The sequence below is a fragment of the Citrus sinensis genome, chromosome 7 (genome assembly GCF_022201045.2).
Source record: "Citrus sinensis cultivar Valencia sweet orange chromosome 7, DVS_A1.0, whole genome shotgun sequence".
NCBI classification, from domain to species: Eukaryota; Viridiplantae; Streptophyta; class Magnoliopsida; order Sapindales; family Rutaceae; genus Citrus; species Citrus sinensis.
In genome coordinates, this window is record NC_068562.1 from 10,830,205 (window position 1) to 10,850,806 (window position 20,602).

Genomic DNA, 20,602 nt, shown 5'->3' on the forward strand with positions numbered 1-20,602 from the left:
TAATTTTGATCTGCCCCTCTTATCTGGTGTCACTTGGTGTAAATGTTTATGTGTGCAAATAAAGAAAATTTAGGACAAAAATTATCAGAAGTCAGTAGAGACTTCGACAAATTTCTGAAAATCTCTTTTAACATATGGTTTTGATTCTCACTTCAATGCGAAAAAAAAAATCCCTCAAATGTTGTCTTCCCACAATGAATATTCCCAACTAATAATGTTAAAATTCGGAATTTAATTCTCACTTCAATGCAAAAAATAGTTGAGGGACTAATATGAAATCATCGATATTCTCTTTACTATCACTAATGATTTTTTTTATCATCATATATTTGATGGTTCATATAGCTTATTCCTCAATTTTAATAGGAATGATAAATTTTTATATTAGTTTCCTCCAACATTTTAAAATTTCTTCGTATATATTTTTATTAAGATTAGATCAATTTTAAGAGGGTTAAAGCACTAATATTTTAAAAAGAGTTACGAGAAGTAGGAAAAAAAAAATACTGAGTGATAAAAAGTTGTATTTGTATGAGTGATAAAATCCACAAATTTAATGCTTGATAAGCTAAAACTTTATACCACTTGAGCACTAGGAGGATATTTATATTAAAAATTCATTTTTATGTTTGTTTCCTCATACATAATTTTATCAAGATTAGATAAATTTTAAGAGGGTTCAACCACTAAAAGTTTAAAAAAGATCTGAGAAGCAGGAAAAAGAATGAACGAAATACCAACATATTATTTTTTTCTTATTCATAGAAAATGTTTTATGGACATTAAAAGCTGGATTTGTATGAGTCATAAGATCCACAAATTTAATGCTTGATAAGCTAAAATTTTGCAGTGCATGAGGATTAGGAGTTTATTTATATTAGAAAATGTAAATAATTTTTTTTGTATACAAAAAAAAAATTTAAAGTGTGTTAACTTTTAGATTAATCTTCACTCAAATCCTAGTTGTTTTCCTTCCAAGAAAATTATCACATATTGGTCAAATTTATCAAGTTATTTTTGTGAGTTTCCAAAATAATAGTTTTTTTTTTTTACATGTTACAATTCTACATATATATTACAAATACTTCCAATAGATAGTTGCATATAGGGTAATTCTAATGAGGAAATTTATCAATTCTGTTCACATAAAGATTCACTCATTTAAAAAATACACAAAACTTTCAATTCGTTTAATTTTCCACCCATTATTTCCAATTTGTATTAAATTTCCGAGAAACGTTAGCCGCTTTAGAATATTTAACAATTTATAGTAAACTGACCGTTTTATCCTTGTGTTTCAATTTAACGCTTTATATTCATGAAAAGAGAAATTGGAAAATAAGCTTGCAACAGAAGTTATTTGGATGTAAAGTCCTCTTTAACAAGCCATTGAGTTCGGTTTCGAAGTCCATTTGGGAGATGCTGACAAATAGAGTGGGTTAGGCTGCCAGCCCAGCTCTTCCCAGCGGACCTAAAGAAAGATTTGGGTCAATTGGGTCCTCGTCAAGCCCATTAAATTGGCGGATTCATTTGGTTTTCGGACTGGACAGTTGATGACGACCCCAACAAAACGAAACATCAAAATTTTCTAGTTCCTGTAAGCATTTTGCATTTGATTCTCCCAAAGATTGACACGTTCTACAAATTGTTACATCATAAAAATTAATGATTTGGACTTAATTGTTATTCGATAAATGACTACAAATTAATTATGTGTCATGACCCAATATTAATAGACAATAATGATAGGGATATGTGTGCCAACTTAGGTATCAATATTATATGTTAATTATTTGAAAGATAAATGCCATATTAATTGAGATTCAAATTGTGATTCAACTATTAAAATACTTAACATTTCCTATTAACATATTAAAATTTTTGTTAATATATCAAATACTTCGTTAATCTTAAGAGTTAATTTACATCCACACCACCCTCTCTTTTTAGGACCCAGTGTATAGACACATACATACATATATACATGTTCTTCTAACCCAACTCAACTACTTTGTCCTCTAATAGCCATACATTTGTGTCACAAGAATTTCCAGTTCCGTAGGGTCATCTTCTGCATTGTTTTGTCACACTCAATTATTTTTGTTTTTTCTTTGTGAGATACTGGTTTATTCTTGAAAATTAGCGTTTTTGATATGGTGACAAAGAACGAAAATGACACAACAAAAGTAGATTGATTTGATTCAAGGAAGATCTTTATCAAGAAGAATGAGCAGTTTGCGTAGCCCCTTTAAACTTCCTACCGAATCTCATATTCTTATGAAAGCTATGGTATGACTTTATAAATTTTAATTGCTATTTTTATGGGGAATATGTATTTGAGTAATTGTTGAGATTTTGGTTCGTGTAAACATCAATCAAGCTATTAAAATTTCTGAAGTCCTTAACCAATTTGAGATTGTGGCTATGTGATTACGAAATTGTTTGGTGGTTAATTAATTTCATTTAGCCAATCAATTACCTTTCATTTGGGTAGTGGACACATGTCCATTTCAACTGTTAATTTTTAAAAAATATTTATTTATTTTTTATATTTTAATTTAAGTATTATTTTGAAATATATCTCAAGACATTACTATTATTAAATATGTTACAATCGTATCTTTATTTCTTTTATTTCCTTTTTCAATAATATCCTTACAACAATATTCTTATTATTAATTTTTTTTTTTTAAAAAAAAAACAATACTAACTCTTATCTTTTTTCAATTTGTAGTGGATGATATTCCAATAATGGTTGTGGGTTTTCATTCCCACTCTTCGGAGATTCATTTTCAATATGATGAAGAGTTTAGTTCTAATGGAAATGTTGTGGCTGATGAGTACTTTTTGTCTGAGCCTGAGGGGTACGATTGGCCGTGCTCTGAGCCCCGACTTCAGTGTTGTTGGCTCACGTACCTTTAATGTGTATGCGTACATATAGATATACTGAAGTATGTGTATGTGCGCATACGCGCGCAGGCAAGTGTAATCCAAAATTCTGATATATAAGCCTACTTTAATTAATGCCGGAGCCGCTTCAATAAATGGTAGAGAAATCGACTCACATTTTCAACTAATGGGATTGAAGATTTGAAGTTTGAGATTAGAGATTCGAGTTTTTTCGGTTAAGCTGTGCTCATTGGGGACCTTCATGAATCTATAACCATTCCTGTCAACCCTAAGGACCAAAAAAAAAAATTGTTATATTTATCGGATCCATAATTAAAACTTCAACTGCGGTTTCTGACTGGACGTCCGAAGAGTCGTGTTAACAAAAGGTTTATTTAATGAATTGACAATGTCAATTAAATCAAGCAATTAACATGTAATTTACCCAAAGAACATGATTTTTTTTTTTTTTTTTTGTGGGTATCTTGCAGCCATCACACTGAGGTGTGCCGACTGTGCACTTTTCTTTATCTTCGAGGACTCAATTTTTCAATAACAACGGCTATCATGTAGACAATTAAACAACTTACAATTTTATAAGCCTAAGGTGACAAATGTTGACAAGAAGAAGATTATATATATTTATGTTTTCCTATCTCTTTATGTAATGATGTGCTAAGCATGAAATAAAATAATATATACAACGCAGTCACCAAAGAAGTAGTAGTTGCATCTGCATCGAGACTCTAATAGATTAAAGATATATCTGCATGCATGCTTTTGCCAGCCGATTTAAGGCTTTAATAATCATCCTTTAAACTCTGTCAATTTTTGGCTGTTCTATGCATTACATAATCTTTGTTTGGACAATTACATAAGATAATCAATTAATGTGTATGTAATCTTTCTTTTCTTTTCTTTTTTAACCAAAAAAAAAAAAAAAAAGAAATCATTGTCGTTTGGTGTAAAAAGTTTGATGTCGTTTTTGGTATTTGGTAATATTAGATTTTGTTCAATATATGATGAGGGAGGCTGCGACACTTACAGCACAGCCATGTTTTTGTCGTGGTTGGTGGAAGAAATGCTCAAAATACATGGGACCATATGGTTTATTTTTAATTTCATTATTTGATCCTTTCCTTTGCAGAAAGATTTTGAATTTGAAATTGAAGAAAAATTGAGATAGAGAGTGGCTAAGGAATCCAAAGAAGAACCCCGATAATACATATATATGAAAAGATAAGAATAAATAAATGAATGATTTAAAAGAAAAAAACAAATTTAAAATCACTAGTGTATAATAACTTGTGTTTGCAGGCATTCTTCACGCTCACACACACTTGTTTTTTAATGTTTACTTTTAGTTTTTATGTAAGAGTATATGTTAATTCCAAATCAATTAGGAGATTTTTTCTTTTAAATATTGATATGATACAATAAGAAATTTACTAATATTTATAATCAGAAATATACTAATGCTAACAACGATCAATTATATTATGATACAACCCAGATTTTTGTTCTAAAATTTTTAAGATTGTTGAAATCTAAATGCTCCACTCATATTTAGAGGAGAAATATCTACCAATATTTTATTAGATAATATCAGAAAAACTCTTCAAAAGGACAGTGAATAAGCCAGGATAAGTATCGATCAATTGCAGAAGAATAATGAGAAAATTTGAAGAAATGGTCCGAGTTAAATGACTTTTAGTTTTATCAAAAAACAAAAAAATATATAATAAATTTAAAAAGAAAAAACCTTAAAAAATATAAGGATAATATCCCAACAACTTCCTATCTTGTAGGATCTATAATTGATAGATTATAAGTTTTGAAACTTAAAACATTTTAAGGAATTTATCCATTTTTTTATTGTGCACAACTCAATTGACATGTCGCTTATTTTTGGGGATTGATAGTTCTTCTATCCAAATTAATATATTCTACTCATTTTCTTATTGTTTTTATCATACTTAGAAACTCACTTCAAACCATAATTTTAACAGTATTATTCGTATTTTTAAATATATTTTTATACATATTTATCATAAACTATATAAATTGAAATTAAAATAAAAAATGTAAACACTAGAACTAAGAAATATAAGTTTGGTATAAATAATAAGATATTTGTCTTGTACCTTTTATTAATTTTTAAATATTTTCCCTTATAATAAATATATATTTTATATTCCCAAGATCAAATATCGCGTAAATGACTAATTTATTCCTCTTTTTTCTTTGAATTTTGTGTACCAAGAGGTTATTGTATATTATAAAAACAATAAAAGATAAATAATATATATTAATTTTATTAGGAGAGAAACGAACGGCATCCCTTTATTTTAATTTTTTATTGCTTCAACTTTGGAACTCTCGAAACATTATCTTCTTTCATCTCCAAGTGCTTGAAACTTTTAATTGAGTTTGTTATCATGTACATATATTATAAGCTTTTGATTGTACTTCTTGCGAGTTGATTGATTAAAAGGGTTATTTAGGAAGAAAAAAATTAGATGTAGATGGCAGAGTGAATTTTTGTTTCTAAAGAGGATTTGAAAATAATTATACGCGATCAAGATGTTTATTTTTATTTTAAAATTTAGTGGGTTAAAAAAAAAGTTACCAAACAAATTTGAGCCTCAATTGATTTAGATATTTTAGTTGGCCAATAAAAAAAAATGAATTTAATGCTATGGCTCGGTTCGTAATTCGGTTAAAGTTTTCTGAATTGATTGGTATGACTAACCCAATCTTTTCAATTCCTGTATTCTTCATAATATAATCATTTTTCATTCTTTTTGTTTAATAGCTAAATAATTATTGAAAAGATGGGAGAAGGAAAATGGGTCATTATTGTCATGATAAAATAAAGTATTAAGCTAAAAACACCACTGACCACACAAGTTGCTGATTTGGTTGTTTCATACTTTTTAGATAAGATATGAAGGCTGACAATGAAATGGCCTAAATCTTCAATTGAGTAGAGTGTAGACATTGCAAGAATCAATCTCTTCATCATTAAGCAGAACAGTTATATATATTTGCAAATCAGGGTTATATGAATCCAATCTTTTCAATTTTTTTTTAAAAAGAAAATATAACTTCCATTCATTCATTTAACAAAGTGAATATATTTATGATTTCTGTTGAAAATGAGTACAATCAAATAATAATTTCAAAATGATTTAAAATTCCATTCATTCAACAAAGTGAATACATATACGATTTCTATTGGAAATGAGTACAACCAAATGATAATTTCAAAATAATTTAAAATTATAGTAATTTTTTTATCCATCGTGATAGCAGTAGCCATGACAATTGCAGTTGAACCCCTAATCACAACTCCCAGGCCAGACAGTAGCGATGACACGGAGCCACGGACCATTCTTTTCAGCTACTTGCAATGATGTGGACCATTAATGAACACAGTGTGTGGCAGATTAATAATTTTCAATGTTGATATCAATTGCAATAATTAACAGCACCAATACATATAAAACACAGTCAGTTACCTTCAAATTTTCATAGAAAATCTTATAATCAGAACATAAAATAGTCTTAAATTTGTCACGCTTCATTTAGTATTGCTGTCTAACAGTTGTACCTTTTAAATTGTTACTTCAAAGGACCTAATAAATATTTACAACTATAGTTTGAAGATTAATTGAAGTAATTTTAATTCCTATTTCTTTGATTGAAAACCTATGTTACTTTAACTATTTTAATCAAAATTGCTATGTAGAATTCATACTTTTAAACTATCATTAAATTTTTAAATAGTTACACTATTTATTTTGCAATAGTTGTGGCTTAACAAATTAAACACATAATATCGAAAGAAGCCTCTATCTTTTTGTAAGACTCTTCATAACTTTAGAAAACACAATCAAGGTATGTATTTTCGATTTTGATTTTCTAAAAACAATATTTTGAACACACCACCACTATATTTTTTTATCTAAGAAAGGAAAAATTAGAACCTTCATAAATATAATTTTTAAATAAAGTTACCAGTATTGCAAGAGTAGAAAAATTCATGCCACCTTTCTTTCACTTGTGGTACTATTGCTCTGATATCAACCCAAAGAACTAAAAAGTTATTTGCTTTTTTTTTATCTGCTTTGATTAAAATAAAGAAATGGTACTGTCTAAATGATACAAGACAACTTTTGAGTTGATTGATCTTTTGGCCAGACAAATCTTTTGCTCCACTGGCCCTAGTTTGAATGCTTGTTAGCAAATATTTTCCCACATTTCACATTTGACATTACAAAGAAAATTGAATGAAGATTCTTCCCATTTTGAAAAGGAATCTGATTTCTTGAAAATTTATCCAAAATTGATGAACCCGAGTGGGACAAACATGGAGGGCCCAGATTGCATCAGCAGCTTAGCTGAAAAGAACAGGATGATGACCCATATCGTGCCATTTGCTTTTTACATTTTCTTGCTTTTATTTTATGTCCCCATTTTCATGACTTAAAGCTTGCCTTTTGTCTCTTATATTTGATGGAAAAAAAGTGCCATTTCTTTTGACTTTCTCAAAAGAAAACTACTGCAATTTTCATCGTACATGAAGAATTGCCATTAACACCCTTTACTTTTCTTGAAACTTGTATTTCCCCAAAAAAGGAAAAAAAAAAAGAAAAACTTGTGTGAGCTTGCTGATTTTAGGAGTTCGAAAAGGAAAATACTTGGTGAAGAGAAGTACGAGAGAAAGATGAGAGAAATGAAGAAGAAAATGGTAGAGAGAGAGAGGACAAAATTCTCTCGTCTTTCTCTCGTGCTTCTCTACACCTAGCATTGCTCGTTCGAAAATGAGCTCAAGAATCCAACTTAGGGTTTTGAAAAGGAAAAAAGTCTTTTTCATCCATACGGTTTAATGCAATAGTCCATTGCATTTCTATTTTTCAAACAATAGTATAAAATATCCTTCTGTTAACTCACCGTTAGTGTAAAGCCGTTAACTAGTAATTTATTGAGGGCAAAATAAGATTTTTTTATTAAAGTGATACAAACTATATTAAAATAATTTTTTTACACAATTAAATAACACTACAAAGTATGCAAAATTCATTAACTTTTCTTAAATGAAATCAATGGTAATATAATTTGATATAGTCATTGAATAATTGTCATAAGGAATAAACTGTAATTAACACAATATCTTTAAATCATTGGAAGAAAAACTCAAAAATACCACAAAATTTTATGTGCTGAATATTTTTTTTATCTTCAACTCAATTCAAGCCACATAGTGCAATTATAGAGTATACTTATATGAATAAGAAAATTGTGATATTTTTGGTACTTAGATCTAGGGTTTATAGGGCTTTTATGCCGCCAAAATGAAGAAGTGAAAAAAGAATTGCTTGAAATATAAGTTTTTCATCTTTTTCGGTATTTCCTATTTAGTGGGATTAGATAAAATCATTTTTAGTTATATGTCAACTTTTATTTATTTTTTTAATTTTCGCTTTGATGGAAATTTTATTTTTACCCTTAATGAATTACTAACAAACGACATTCAATTAACAGTAAGTTAACGGAAATATGTTTTGGACTATTATTTAAAAAGTAAGGATGAAATAAGATATTATATGAAACCTTAGGGATTAGAAAAGTTTTTTCCCTTTTGAAAATTATACAACTCATAAATAATTTAAAAATTATTCTATTTGCACAAGCAATATAATAGCATGACAACAAGTTAGGAAGGGTGTAAATATGAATCGTGCAGTCGCTAATTCATTTAGCTTATAAAACTTTTTGTTCGTATGATTGAGAAGAAAATTCATTTTCATTTATGTTTTTTAAAAAAAAAAGATGTATGAAATTATAGAGAATACACACACACACACACACATATATATATATATATAATTAATGCAAGAGATGCCGAAATTAATAAGCATGATGCCTAGAGAATAGAATGTAAACAAGGTCAATCAATTTCATATCTTCAAAGCTATATATGAAAAAATATTTACTTTATATTTTATAAGCAAACAAAATTTAGATCACAGAATAGGGCATTGACCATAATCAAAGCTGCAACCTCCAAGAACTTATAAGTCAAAAATAAACAAAGAAAATCCATGTGACTGGTGATTTTATGGTCAGTTTTTCTATTGACTTGTCCATTGTTTTGATTTATTTTGCATGTTATCATGATTCATGTGTATCCAATTCAAAAGTCATCACCTACCTGTGCATAAATAAATAAAATAAATAAAATTTCTTGAGAAAATAAAAAAAAATAAAAAAATTAAGTGTCCTCCCTGTCAGTAGAGAGAAAATCAAGCCTGGTCTATATCTTATGTTTTTCATAGCCTTTGAAAAGCAAAATCTCATTGTTCTTGTGGTCCATAAAACGACATTGCAAATGTTAAATTGTCCCTTCCTTGTGGAATTATATATATTCTCTAATATTATTTTTGCAACAAAAAAACAATTCTATTTTGTTAGAGATTCTTATTGCTTGGTTGATTAAAAAAAAGAAAAAGAAAAAAAAAGTTTCATCAAACTATCTTCGTTCTACCAATTACTATGCATATTTATAGAAAGAGAGAGTCATTTTCATTATCTAATGAAAACATTCTTATTTTAACAAAGTGAAGAAAGTTATTAAAATATAAAAAATATAAATTTTAATATATTAAAAATTATATTTTTTATTTATTAGTGTATTAAAATTTATAATTTTATGTTTGTCAGGAGTATATACATACATACATACATATATATACACACTCCTAACAAGCATAAAAATATATTTTTTGTAACTTACAACCTAACTAATATATGAAAAATAAGTAACATGAGAGTTGGGTCAAGTTGGCCAGTGTGTGATTTTTACATCGTTTTAATTAAGATATAAGTTATAACAAATGTAACTTAGCAATATTTTATATTTATATATATATATATATATTTATATTAGAGAATTATTATTATTCTTATATATATTTTATATTTAAGTTGAATGTTACACTAAAATTCAATGATTTTACGAAATGAACGTGACTTTATTTGAATCAAAATGAATTCTAATTTCATATGAGCATTATTTTTTCTAATTTAATAAGGGATTGAATTGTTAAAAAATAATAATAATCCTTACTCATAAGGCATCCGATGCAAAATAAGGCTTGGTATTGTTAATTTAACCAAGTTAATAAATGGTTCCCTCCATGCGAATGCAAGTTACTCAAGCGACTAACCTAGTTGTCTCAGCCGTTCGTTCCCTCCCCCCCCCCCCCCCCCCCCCTCTTCTTCCTCTACTTAAACCCCAAATCTTTTTCCTTTTTTAATCAAAATTTATTCAATAATAAATAAAAAATAATTTTAAAAAGCCTAGAAATGCGCATGCTGTTTTACAGTGACAAAAGTGGAAAAGAGGAGCCTGACATGCATATAAACATCAGAAATCAGAGAGTGGGACAATACGGTGACGTTTCTATTCCAGACTCTCCATTATTAGTTACTGTGTTAGTTCGCTGAGTCGTCTGAAAACCGCGGCAGTAGGGTAACAACTGACAAATATTTTTAACTTTTACAACTACCGAAACGTCTGCTGGTCGCTGATTTTTGGCCCATCCATCAGGGACAAAAAAAAAAAAAAAAAAATCGAAAAATTTAACAGGGCCGTACGATTCTTTTCTGGAATATCCTGCAGAGAAATCTACACCGTTGCTTTTATTTTTATAACAGAATAAATCGAAACATGGTGGGGGCCTCAGCTGATGTCATCATGCAAATAATGTATTTTTTTGTTGTTGTTGACATAAATTAGTTCATGGTATTTGTTATTTATATAATCTTTAAGTTAAACTTTAAAATTTTGTATTTTTCGATCCATTAAACTGTTTTCCATGGTAAATGACATCAAATGAGCGTTTGGTTTGAAAGAAAAGTGAGCGAGAATTATGGAAAAAAAATTTCAGAGAGAGTGAGAATTATTATTGATTTTTTTATAGATGGATTTTTTGTAAAAAGGGAACTAACAAGAAAAAAAAAAAAAAAAAAAAAGAAGCTCGAAACTCTGTGAAAGATTCTGAGAAGATGTGTTTGATTACTGATTTTTCTTGAAATGAAAAAACGTTTTTATTTATTACTTTAGATATAATATTGTTAAAAAAATTTCATTCCTTTTTTTTTTTTTTTTGTATTTGTTTCGTTTAGTAATAGTCATGTTGAGTCTTGTCTTTTGGCAAGTTTGTTTCGTCTTGTCTCTCTGACAAGTTTGTTTTTGGCTCTAAGTTGGCTCTGATTTCTTCTCATCTTCTCAGACCTTGATCCATCGTCCCTCTATGGCTGGATCGAGTAACCAAGGAGCAGCTGATTTACAGAGAGAGTGTGCACGACTGCAAATAGATGAAGAGGAGGAGGGTGGTCTTGAGGTGGCTGGAGAGGAGGACGAAGATAATGGGAGGGTCAAACTTGATTCTCGATACTGTCTTGTGGGACGCTTTTTAACTGATAAGGTGATCAATTTCGTTGCCATGAAGAACACTATGGCGGCCTTATGGAGGCCGGGAAAGGGCGTGTGCATCAAAGATTTATCTCCTACGCTGTTCTTATTTCAATTTTTTCACGAAATTGATGTTCGGAGGATTCTCGATTCCGGGCCATGGACTTTTGACCAACACATCCTCCTTGTTCACAGATTAGGTGCTGATGAGCAACCCCAAAATATCCCTTTGTTCTTTACTACCTTTTGGGTCCAAATTTACAACTTGCCATTGGGTTTCCAATCCGACAGCATCCTGCAAAGCATTGGCAATTACATTGGTTCGTTCTTAGAATCGGACGAAAATAATCTAAAAGGTGTGTGGAGGAATTATATGCGCCTAAGAGTGTCCCTTGATGTAAGGAAGCCCCTCAAGCGTCGAATGCGGCTGAAACGAACAGGAGGGGACTGGTTTTGGGTGGATTTTAAGTATGAACGACTCAATGCGTTTTGTTTCATCTGCGGGCTTTTAGGCCATACCGAACGCAACTGTCCTTCTTTGTATGATTGCACAGAGGGTCACGTTGATAGGCCCTATGGTCGTTGGATGCAAGCACCCCCTAGGCGGGGTATGATGAACTCCGGTGAGCGTTGGCTGAGGTCTGAGCCACCAGAGATGGAGGCATGCTTCTCTGAAAAACACCCCAAACCAACAGGGGCTAGGATAGTAGGTGAACATGGGGCCACAAAATCAGCGAAGATCGGGAGCACATCACGTGGAAAAGAGCAAATGGTTAGACATGTGCCTATTGTTTCGGCACTTCCTAACCCTGACATAACTTGTAGCCAACTGAGCATTAATGGCCAAGGGATGGGTGCTTCTGCTAGTGATATGGTTATATTTAAAGCTAATGAAGTTAAATATGATTCTCAATTAATCATATCCGATGCAAAACGCAAAAGGTCGGGAAATGGGCCTCTCCCATTAATGGGTCCAGAAGCAATGGACACATCTACTAGCAAGGAGGCTTCAGATGTTCCAAAAAATGGACCGGCGGTGGGACCTGTGAGCCAGGCCCACCGAGACCAATGAGTTGCCTCAGCTGGAACTGTCGTGGTTTAGGTCACCCACGCACAGTTCAGGTTCTGGCTGACCTTGCCAAGCAGTATAATCCTGCTTTTATCTTTTTGATGGAAACATTGTGCCATAGAGACAAGCTCGAGAAACTCAAAATCCAGTTCGGCTATGCTGGTTTGTTTGTTGTGGATAAAGTTGGCCGGAGTGGTGGGCTGGCCTTATTTTGGAAGCCCAATTTCATTGTTCAATTAATCAAGTTTGGGAAGACTTTCATTGACGTGGCTGTCCAGAATCAAAAGGGGAATTCTTGGCGGGTCACGGGTTTTTACGGTTTTCCAGAAACCTCCCGGCGTCGTGATTCTTGGAGGTTGCTCCGTTCTCTCGCTTTGGTCTCCCCGTTACCTTGGGTTTGCATTGGTGATTTTAACGATCTCCTCCACTCAAGTGAGAAGCGCGGGAAGCATGCTCATCCGACCTGGAAGTTGCATGGGTTTCAGGAAGCAGTTCTCGAGTCAGGGCTCTTCGATTTGGGTATGGTGGGTTACCCGTTTACTTGGGAGCGCTCTCGGGGTTCTGATGAGTGGGTAGAGGAGCGTCTTGACCGCGCCCTAGCCTCTAATTCTTGGATCCATTTGTTCCCGAGAGCGAAGGTTTGTAGTCTAGAAGCCTCTTGCTCTGATCATCTCCCAATTTTCCTTGATCCGTCTCCGGTGATGAATCCACCGAGGTATAAGAAGTTTCAGTTTGAAAATAGTTGGCTTCGTGAGTCTGATTGTTTAAAGATTGTGAAGGAGAGCTGGGCTTCGTCTGTTGGAGTGCCCATTCATCGCAAACTAGCTCATTGTGGTTCGGCTCTGGTTCGTTGGGGGGGTCATCTCACGAGGGACTATCGAGCTCGCATTGCGGCCTGTAAGGAGAAAATGGCTTTGTTTCGGGGCAAGCGTGACTTGGCTAGCGTGGATAGTTTTGTTGAAGCTCGGAAACGCTACAACGAATTACTTCACAGCCACGAGACCTTTTGGAAGCAGAGGGCAAAATCAATCTGGCTTAAAGAAGGTGACATGAATTCTAAATACTTTCATGCCATGGCTTCAGTTCGGAAGAAGAAAAATGGGATGAGGAAGCTTCGAAATGTTAAGGGGCAATGGTGCACTACCCCGACTGACATTAACGAGATAATAGTCGATTACTTCACTCAGATTTTCTCTTCGGAAGGTGGCTCAAGTGCTGCAGTCCTCCAATGCGTAGAGCCGAAAATCTCAGCTGAGCAGAATATTTTGCTTTTGGAGCCCTTCAGTCCTGTAGATGTTCGAGCAGCGGTCTTCAGCATGCACCCGGACAAGTCCCCTGGCCCCGATGGTATGAACCCTGCTTTCTTTCAAAACTTTTGGTCAATAGTTGGTGATGATGTTTCTGCTGCCTGTTTGCATTTTATTCACCATTGTATGTTTCCTGCGGACTTGAATGAGACCCTAGTGATCTTAATCCCCAAAAAATCCAACCCGGATTATATAACTGACTTCCGGCCTATAGCTCTGTGTAATGTTCTGTATAAAATAGTTGCTAAGATGTTAGCTAGTCGGCTTAAGTTGGTTTTGGGGTCTATTATTTCGGATTCTCAAAGTGCGTTTATTCCGGGTAGAAGTATCACTGATAACATAATGATTTCGGCTGAGGTTATGCACTACTTAAAGAGGAAAAGACAGGGCAGGGAAGGGGCAGCAGCTCTTAAAATAGACATGGCCACAGCTTATGACAGAATAGAGTGGACTTTTTTATCTGCTATTATGCTTAAAATGGGGTTTGCTCCGGAGTTTATTAATCAGATTATGTTATGTGTATCCACTGTCTCTTATAAATTCTCTCGTGATGGAATGGATATTGGCCCTATTATCCCTAGCCGTGGTCTTCGACAAGGGGACCCTTTATCGCCTTATCTCTTTATTATTTGTGCGGAAGGCCTCAGCTCCCTTATCCATCACCACGAGAAAGCTGGTCTGATTCATGGGGTCAGAATTGCGAGAGGAGCTCCAAGCCTCACTCATCTCTTCTTCGCTGATGACTGCTTCCTCTTTTTTAAAGCTAAGGACCAAGAGGCCTGTGTTTTGAAGTCTATTTTATCTATGTATGGGGCTGCTTCAGGGCAACGGGTTAACTACAATAAGTCCTATATTTCTTTTAGCGCAAATGTTAACAATGAGGCTGCCCATTCAATTTGCAACCTCTTGGGGGTCCAAGCTACTGGCAACCAAGGAAATTACTTGGGGCTTCCTTCTCATATAGGCAGAAGCAAGATTGCTATTTTTAGATATATCCGTGACAGAGTTTGGAAGCGTCTGCAGGGCTGGAATCAAAAGTTGCTGTCAAGAGCTGGTAAAGAGATCCTTCTCAAAACAGTAGCCCAAGCAATGCCCAATTATGCGATGAGCATCTTTCTCCTTCCCAGAGATCTTTGCAGTGAGCTAGAGAAGATGATGAACTCCTTCTGGTGGGGCAGAAATCAAAATGACAGGAGAGGGATTAATTGGATGACTTGGGACAGAATGTGTAAGCCCAAGACTCATGGTGGTATAGGCTTTAAAAGACTGCATTTATTTAATGTTGCAATGCTTGGTAAGCAAGGTTGGCGCCTCCTAACCAACCCCAATGCTCTTGTGACTCGCCTGTTCAAGGCTAGGTACTTCCTCTCTTCCTCTTTTGCTGAGGCTCGGCTGGGTAGTAACCCTAGCTTTGTTTGGAGATCAATCTTGGCTGCTCAACCGACTATTCTTCGCGGTGGCCGTATTCAAATTAGAGGGGGTCAGCAAACAATTATTGGTAATGCCCCTTGGTTACCAGACAAAGACAGTGGCTTCATTTCCTCTTCTCTCCCAGCAAATATAGCTTCTGCATCAGTGGACAGCCTTATGATTCCTAACCTTCGCCGTTGGGACTATGATGTGGTAAATGATATTTTCAACACTAGGGACCGGAACCTTATTCTCCAGATTCCGTTAGGAACAAGGCATGACAAAGACTCTTGGTTTTGGCTACCGGACTCCAAAGGCCTTTACACGGTTCGAAGCTGCTACAGACTTCTTAACTCTATGCTTTCTCCCCCTAGTAGCAGAGCTTGGAGTAAATTATGGCAGCTCTCTATCCCTTCAAAAGTCAAAAACTTCCTTTGGTGAGCAATGTCAAATGTCCTTCCTACTGCCGACAACCTTTTGCAAAGGCGTGTAGAGGTACAAGCTTCTTGTCCCATTTGTCACTCATCTCCTGAAACTGTTTGCCATGTCCTAGTTCATTGTCATTTTGCTAAATCTTGCTGGATTTCCTCTGTGATTGGCTTTAATGGGAGTTGCTTGAATTTTACTCATTGGTTGGAGGAGTTATTTAGTCGCTGTAACATAGAGGAGTGTAACTTGGCTGGAATGATATGTTGGGGGTTGTGGCTGAATAGAAATATCAAAGTATGGAATGGTGTCAACGGTAGGGTTCAACCTGTGTTGAACACTGCTGGTCAGAATTTGTTTCTTTGGCAGCAAGCTCGCAAGAATGCCTACTTTCCCCTTATTCCTGATTCTCCTGGTCATGGTTCTGCTTGCTGGTTTAAACCCTGTGAAGGGTGGTATAAGTGTAACGTCGATGCAGCTATAGCTAACTCAAGGGGATTGATTAGTCTGGGGGCTGTTATCCGGTCTGATCAGGGTGACTTCATTGCGGCAAAAAGCGGCATTCTTCCGGGAAGTTTTGAAGCTAGAGAGGCTGAAGCGATCGGAGTTAGGGAAGCCCTTAGCTGGCTTAAGACGTTTGCTTTCCATTATGTCATTCTAGAGATGGATAGTCTACAAGTTTTCAATGCTTTACATGATAAGACTAGTTACCCCAATGGTTTTGGTTCAATTATTGATGATTGTAGAGCCTTGGCTCGCTCTCTAGGAGAAGTAGCTTTCTCTTTTGTTCGTAGATCTGCGAACTCCGCTGCCCATACTGTGGCTCAGGTGGGGGGTTCTATGTCAGGTTCGGGTGAGTGGAGGTTTGTTCCACCCCCTTGGTTAGTTGATGCTTTGGCTGTTTAATGAATTCCATATTTCCCTCAAAAAAAATAAGTAATGTAAAAATAATTTTTGTTTTAAGATTTAATTTGAACCGCCATCTTGTTCTGGATAATTAAGATTCATTTCTTGTTTTAAATGGTTCAAGTGCTCGCCTAGTGAGTCATGCCACCTCATATATTTATATGAATTCTTATTTATTTAATCGTCGTTTAATTTATTGATTGTTTATCATGATTATTAAGGTTTTTTTTTTTTATAGTTTATCAAAACTTTTATGTAATCACTGACCTGTAGTATTGACGAATGACATAGTCTACAAGATTTATTGTTTTTTTTTTTTACAATTACAAGATTTATTGTTAAGATAACTTTGATGTATAAAAAAAAAAGTGGTTTAATCAATATCATGATTTTGACTCACAAATAAACAATTTTTTCATAAATTAATAGTTTGAATTCTTCGTGTTAGAGCATTTTCAAAAGATTTTATAAATTTTACTATTCAAATATCTATTTGCTTACCTATGCGATAAATAGAGGGATAAAAAAATATGATACTCTCCAAAAAAACTCTTCAAATAGAAATAACTTAATATTATTTTAATTAAATAATTATTTTTTTAAAGAAAAAGTCAATAGCAATTAAAGTACTTCTCTTTTTTTCTCCAATGAAAAGTAATATAAATTGAAGAGGAAGAAATCAACTCTCTAAATTTGAAGTGAGAAAATTATTTTTTATTTGAAGAATCGTAATTGGAGTATTTTTTAGAGCCTTAAATATTGAGATGACTTTTCAAATAATTAATAAAATCTTATTTGAAGAGTTTTTTGATGATGCTCTTAGTCTTTCAATACTCAAATATTCAATCAAAATGACTCGCGCTATTTAATTTGATTTTTGAATTACTGTGATAATTTTGGTGAAATTAACATTAAATTATAGAGAAAAAAAATAATAAAAAAGAAAACCGACCGTTGGTTATTCCACCCAAGTCCAAAGAGTCCGGCCCCATAAGAATTATAAACGGACAGGCTGGTTCGTAGCCTCCACGTGGCAGCCACCCATGAGACAGGCTAGCGAGATTGCGGGCTCCACATAACAAGGTAAGTGGTGATGTGACGCGACCCGTTGTGAGTGGGGGCCAATGGTTTAGATTTCTGGTCCCGACCACGATCTCTACCTGGCTCTAACGGTCACGTTCTTGGGCGTCTCGCTGGCCTGCCTCTGCCCTATCTGCCTCCCCCACACTTTTTGAATTTGCTCAATAATAAATAATTAAGCATAGTTAATTTTTTACTTACATTACCCTTTCATTCTCTTTTATTATTATGATTAAATTATTTTGTCGCATTAGGAAAAAATAAAAAATTTAGTTGAGAATAAAATAACGTGTGTTAAAAGCTACTGTCCCTAAAATTATTGTAAAATATTGAGAGTATAGATTTTTTTATTTTATTTTGTAAGAAACACATTAAGTTTTGGAGAAAAAAATTGTGGTACAAAAAATAGAAAACATTATTTTAGGAATAAAAATTTTTTTATTTCTTTTTTAGAAGACTCTACTAGAGTTTTAAAATTGTAATAGTATATCATAATACAACATAATTGAGCTTTCAAAAAAAAAATAAAACATAATAGCATGGTCGCTATGATTCCACTTAATTTGCCCAAACAAATCTATTCTTCGGAATCACACGACCATGTAAATCAAATATTTGGTGTAAAGTATCTCCAAAGTGCCAAATAAATAGGCTTTTTCAAAAATTAAAGTACCAAAGGGACAAATTCGTCAAATAGATAAAATTTAGGGACAATTTAGTCCGCACACAAAAGGCTGCCAGTTATGCAGCTTCTCCTGGCTGGAACCAAGTGCTGTCAGATAAAAAGAACTAAAAAATTATTGCTAATTAATCATGCTTTCCCTAATTAATAATAACCAGGATAATAACATTTGGATCCTTATATTTTGAGTAATCACAAATAAACACCCAAGTCTGGTTTTTTCTTACAGGTCTTTGTCACAACTCATAGAGATGGCAAAATTTCGGGCCGGGTCCGGGTATTGCCATGACCGGACCCTGCCCGGATGCAACCGGTTCGGGTCTGGGTCCGGACCGGGTTTTAATCCGGGTACTCAAATTTTATATTTTTTAATATTTTATGTGTATATATTTTTTATTTTTTGATAATTTTATAAGTTTTAAATTTATTTCAATAAAATTTGACATGAAAATATAAACTTTAAGTGTTTAAAACTTTATATATGTATAATAAATATAAAATATTTAAAATAATATATATTTTATAATTTTTTTTAATAAAATTCGGGTTTTGGGTTTATCAAGTGATGCCTAAGACCGACTCGACTTCATACCCAGACCAAATATTACCCGGCCCGTAACACCCGGGTACGATCCGGATCCGGACCGGACGGGTATTTTTGTCACCTCTAACAGCTCATAACCTACGTAAATTATATTAGTTTAATTTCGATAAGAAGTAGGGGGCAATATGTTATTATTTCAATCAAAAATATTAAAACTACTACCACAGGGAGAAGAGAAGAGGGGAGGAGAAAGAGAAGAAGAAGAAAGAACAGAGAAATTCAAAAATTTCAAAACGTTAGAAGTAAAATCTTCTCTCTGTTTCCTTCATCATCTTGAAACCCTGGCCATGGCCAGCGAATCGAGCCACTAAATTACGAGTCTGCCTTTACCTCGCCGCCAGCGGAAAGAAATTACCCGTGAAATGGCCAATTCAGCGACGCGACGAGAGCAAAATCCCTCATTCAAATTCGAATTCGCTAGGGTGACGAGTCCGACATAAAACTAAGATACGTATAGAGAGAGAGAGCGTTAAGTTTCTAATTTGTTACCAAAAAGAAAAGAAGAAAGAAAGTCGTTTTGTTTTTAATTTTATTTTTTCAAAATACTGTTTTGATGGCGAGGGCGTGGCTGGTATTGGACAAAGCCCGCCGTATTGTGCGGACGGTGTTCTTCATGGTGGCGATGGTGGCGTCGCTGTTGGTATCGTCGCTGCCGCTTCTGGTGGCGGTGGCTGACGTGGTGGTGACGTGTGTTCTCATATCGAGCTTCACGTGCGTGAGGTGTTATGGATTCAAAGAGCATTTGCGTAGATACGACTTTAAGAGATCGTTGACGGATATTCCTCTCGTTTCCATTATCAGATCTCTTATTATTACATGTATGATCATGTTCGTCATCAATTTTTTTTTCAATTTTGTATGGTTTCATGTTAGGTTACTTGGAAAGGAAGAGAATATTTTTAATTTTCCAAGGAAAATGAAAAATTTTAAAATTTTTGACAAAGTGTTGTGTTTCTTAAAAATTTTCCCATTCTTTTGGCTTACATTATGTTTGGTCGCTAAGAAAGTGAAGGAAAACTGAAGAAAATGAATTTTGTGTTTTGGGCTATTTTTCTTCACTTCTCTGAGAAATTGAAAAGTTCAGAATTGCTAGATAAAGCTAAGTTTATGCCTGTTTTTTTTTTTTTTTTCAGAATTATTATTTTTTTGGGTTAAATTTATTAATATTATTTGAACTTTCTATCATATTAGAAAATCCTCTGAAACTGGAATTCTTTTATTGTTAATTGGTGGGAAGCTGATAGTTGATTGGTTCCAGTTCAATTATGCGATTATGGATTTTTTTTTTTTTGTCACAGGTGTATATTCGGTGTGTGATGCTCCGGCTCTATCCCATGGTCCTTACCTTGGCACGGTCACACTGTGTTCTTTTATTTCGATTCTTCTTCTTTCAGTGAAGGCTTGTGTTTTTTCTGTAAATTCTCAACTTGAGGCTGAGGCTTCGATATCTCTCTCAAGGCAAAGGCTTCACTTGAAAAAGTCATGGGGAATGCCAGTCTTGTTTCTCTCATCAGTAGTTTTTGCACTCGGTCATACTGTGGTAGCTTATAGAACTAGCTGCAGAGCTCGGAGGAAACTCCTGTTTCACCGTGTTGATCCGGAAGCGGTAATTTTTCTGTGGTTTTAACCTTTTTCTCTTGTTATTATTTTTAGGAAAGTGAACTTCCTGCAGGATAGGTGTAATTTAAAGTTCTAGAAAGCAAATTGGTGTGATATTATTAATGGTGTAGGTTTGTACTTTTGCTAC

At 33.8% G+C, this 20,602-nt stretch overlaps 1 protein-coding gene across 3 annotated transcripts in view; it reads left to right on the forward strand.

The window, feature by feature from the left end:
- Nucleotides 1–19,017: 19,017 nt before the first annotated feature.
- The window catches only part of LOC102621513 (uncharacterized), a 28,241-nt gene continuing 26,656 nt past the window's right edge, over nucleotides 19,018–20,602 (forward strand). For 2 of the 3 annotated variants that reach the window (XM_052431598.1, XM_052431600.1), the window contains exons 1-2: nucleotides 19,018–19,673; nucleotides 20,154–20,461. In XM_052431598.1, coding sequence (XP_052287558.1) covers nucleotides 19,409–19,673; nucleotides 20,154–20,461 — 573 coding nt within the window. In that variant the 5' untranslated portion in view covers nucleotides 19,018–19,408. The remainder of the gene's footprint in view (nucleotides 19,674–20,153; nucleotides 20,462–20,602) is intronic. The other variant, XM_052431599.1, reaches the window with a different exon arrangement.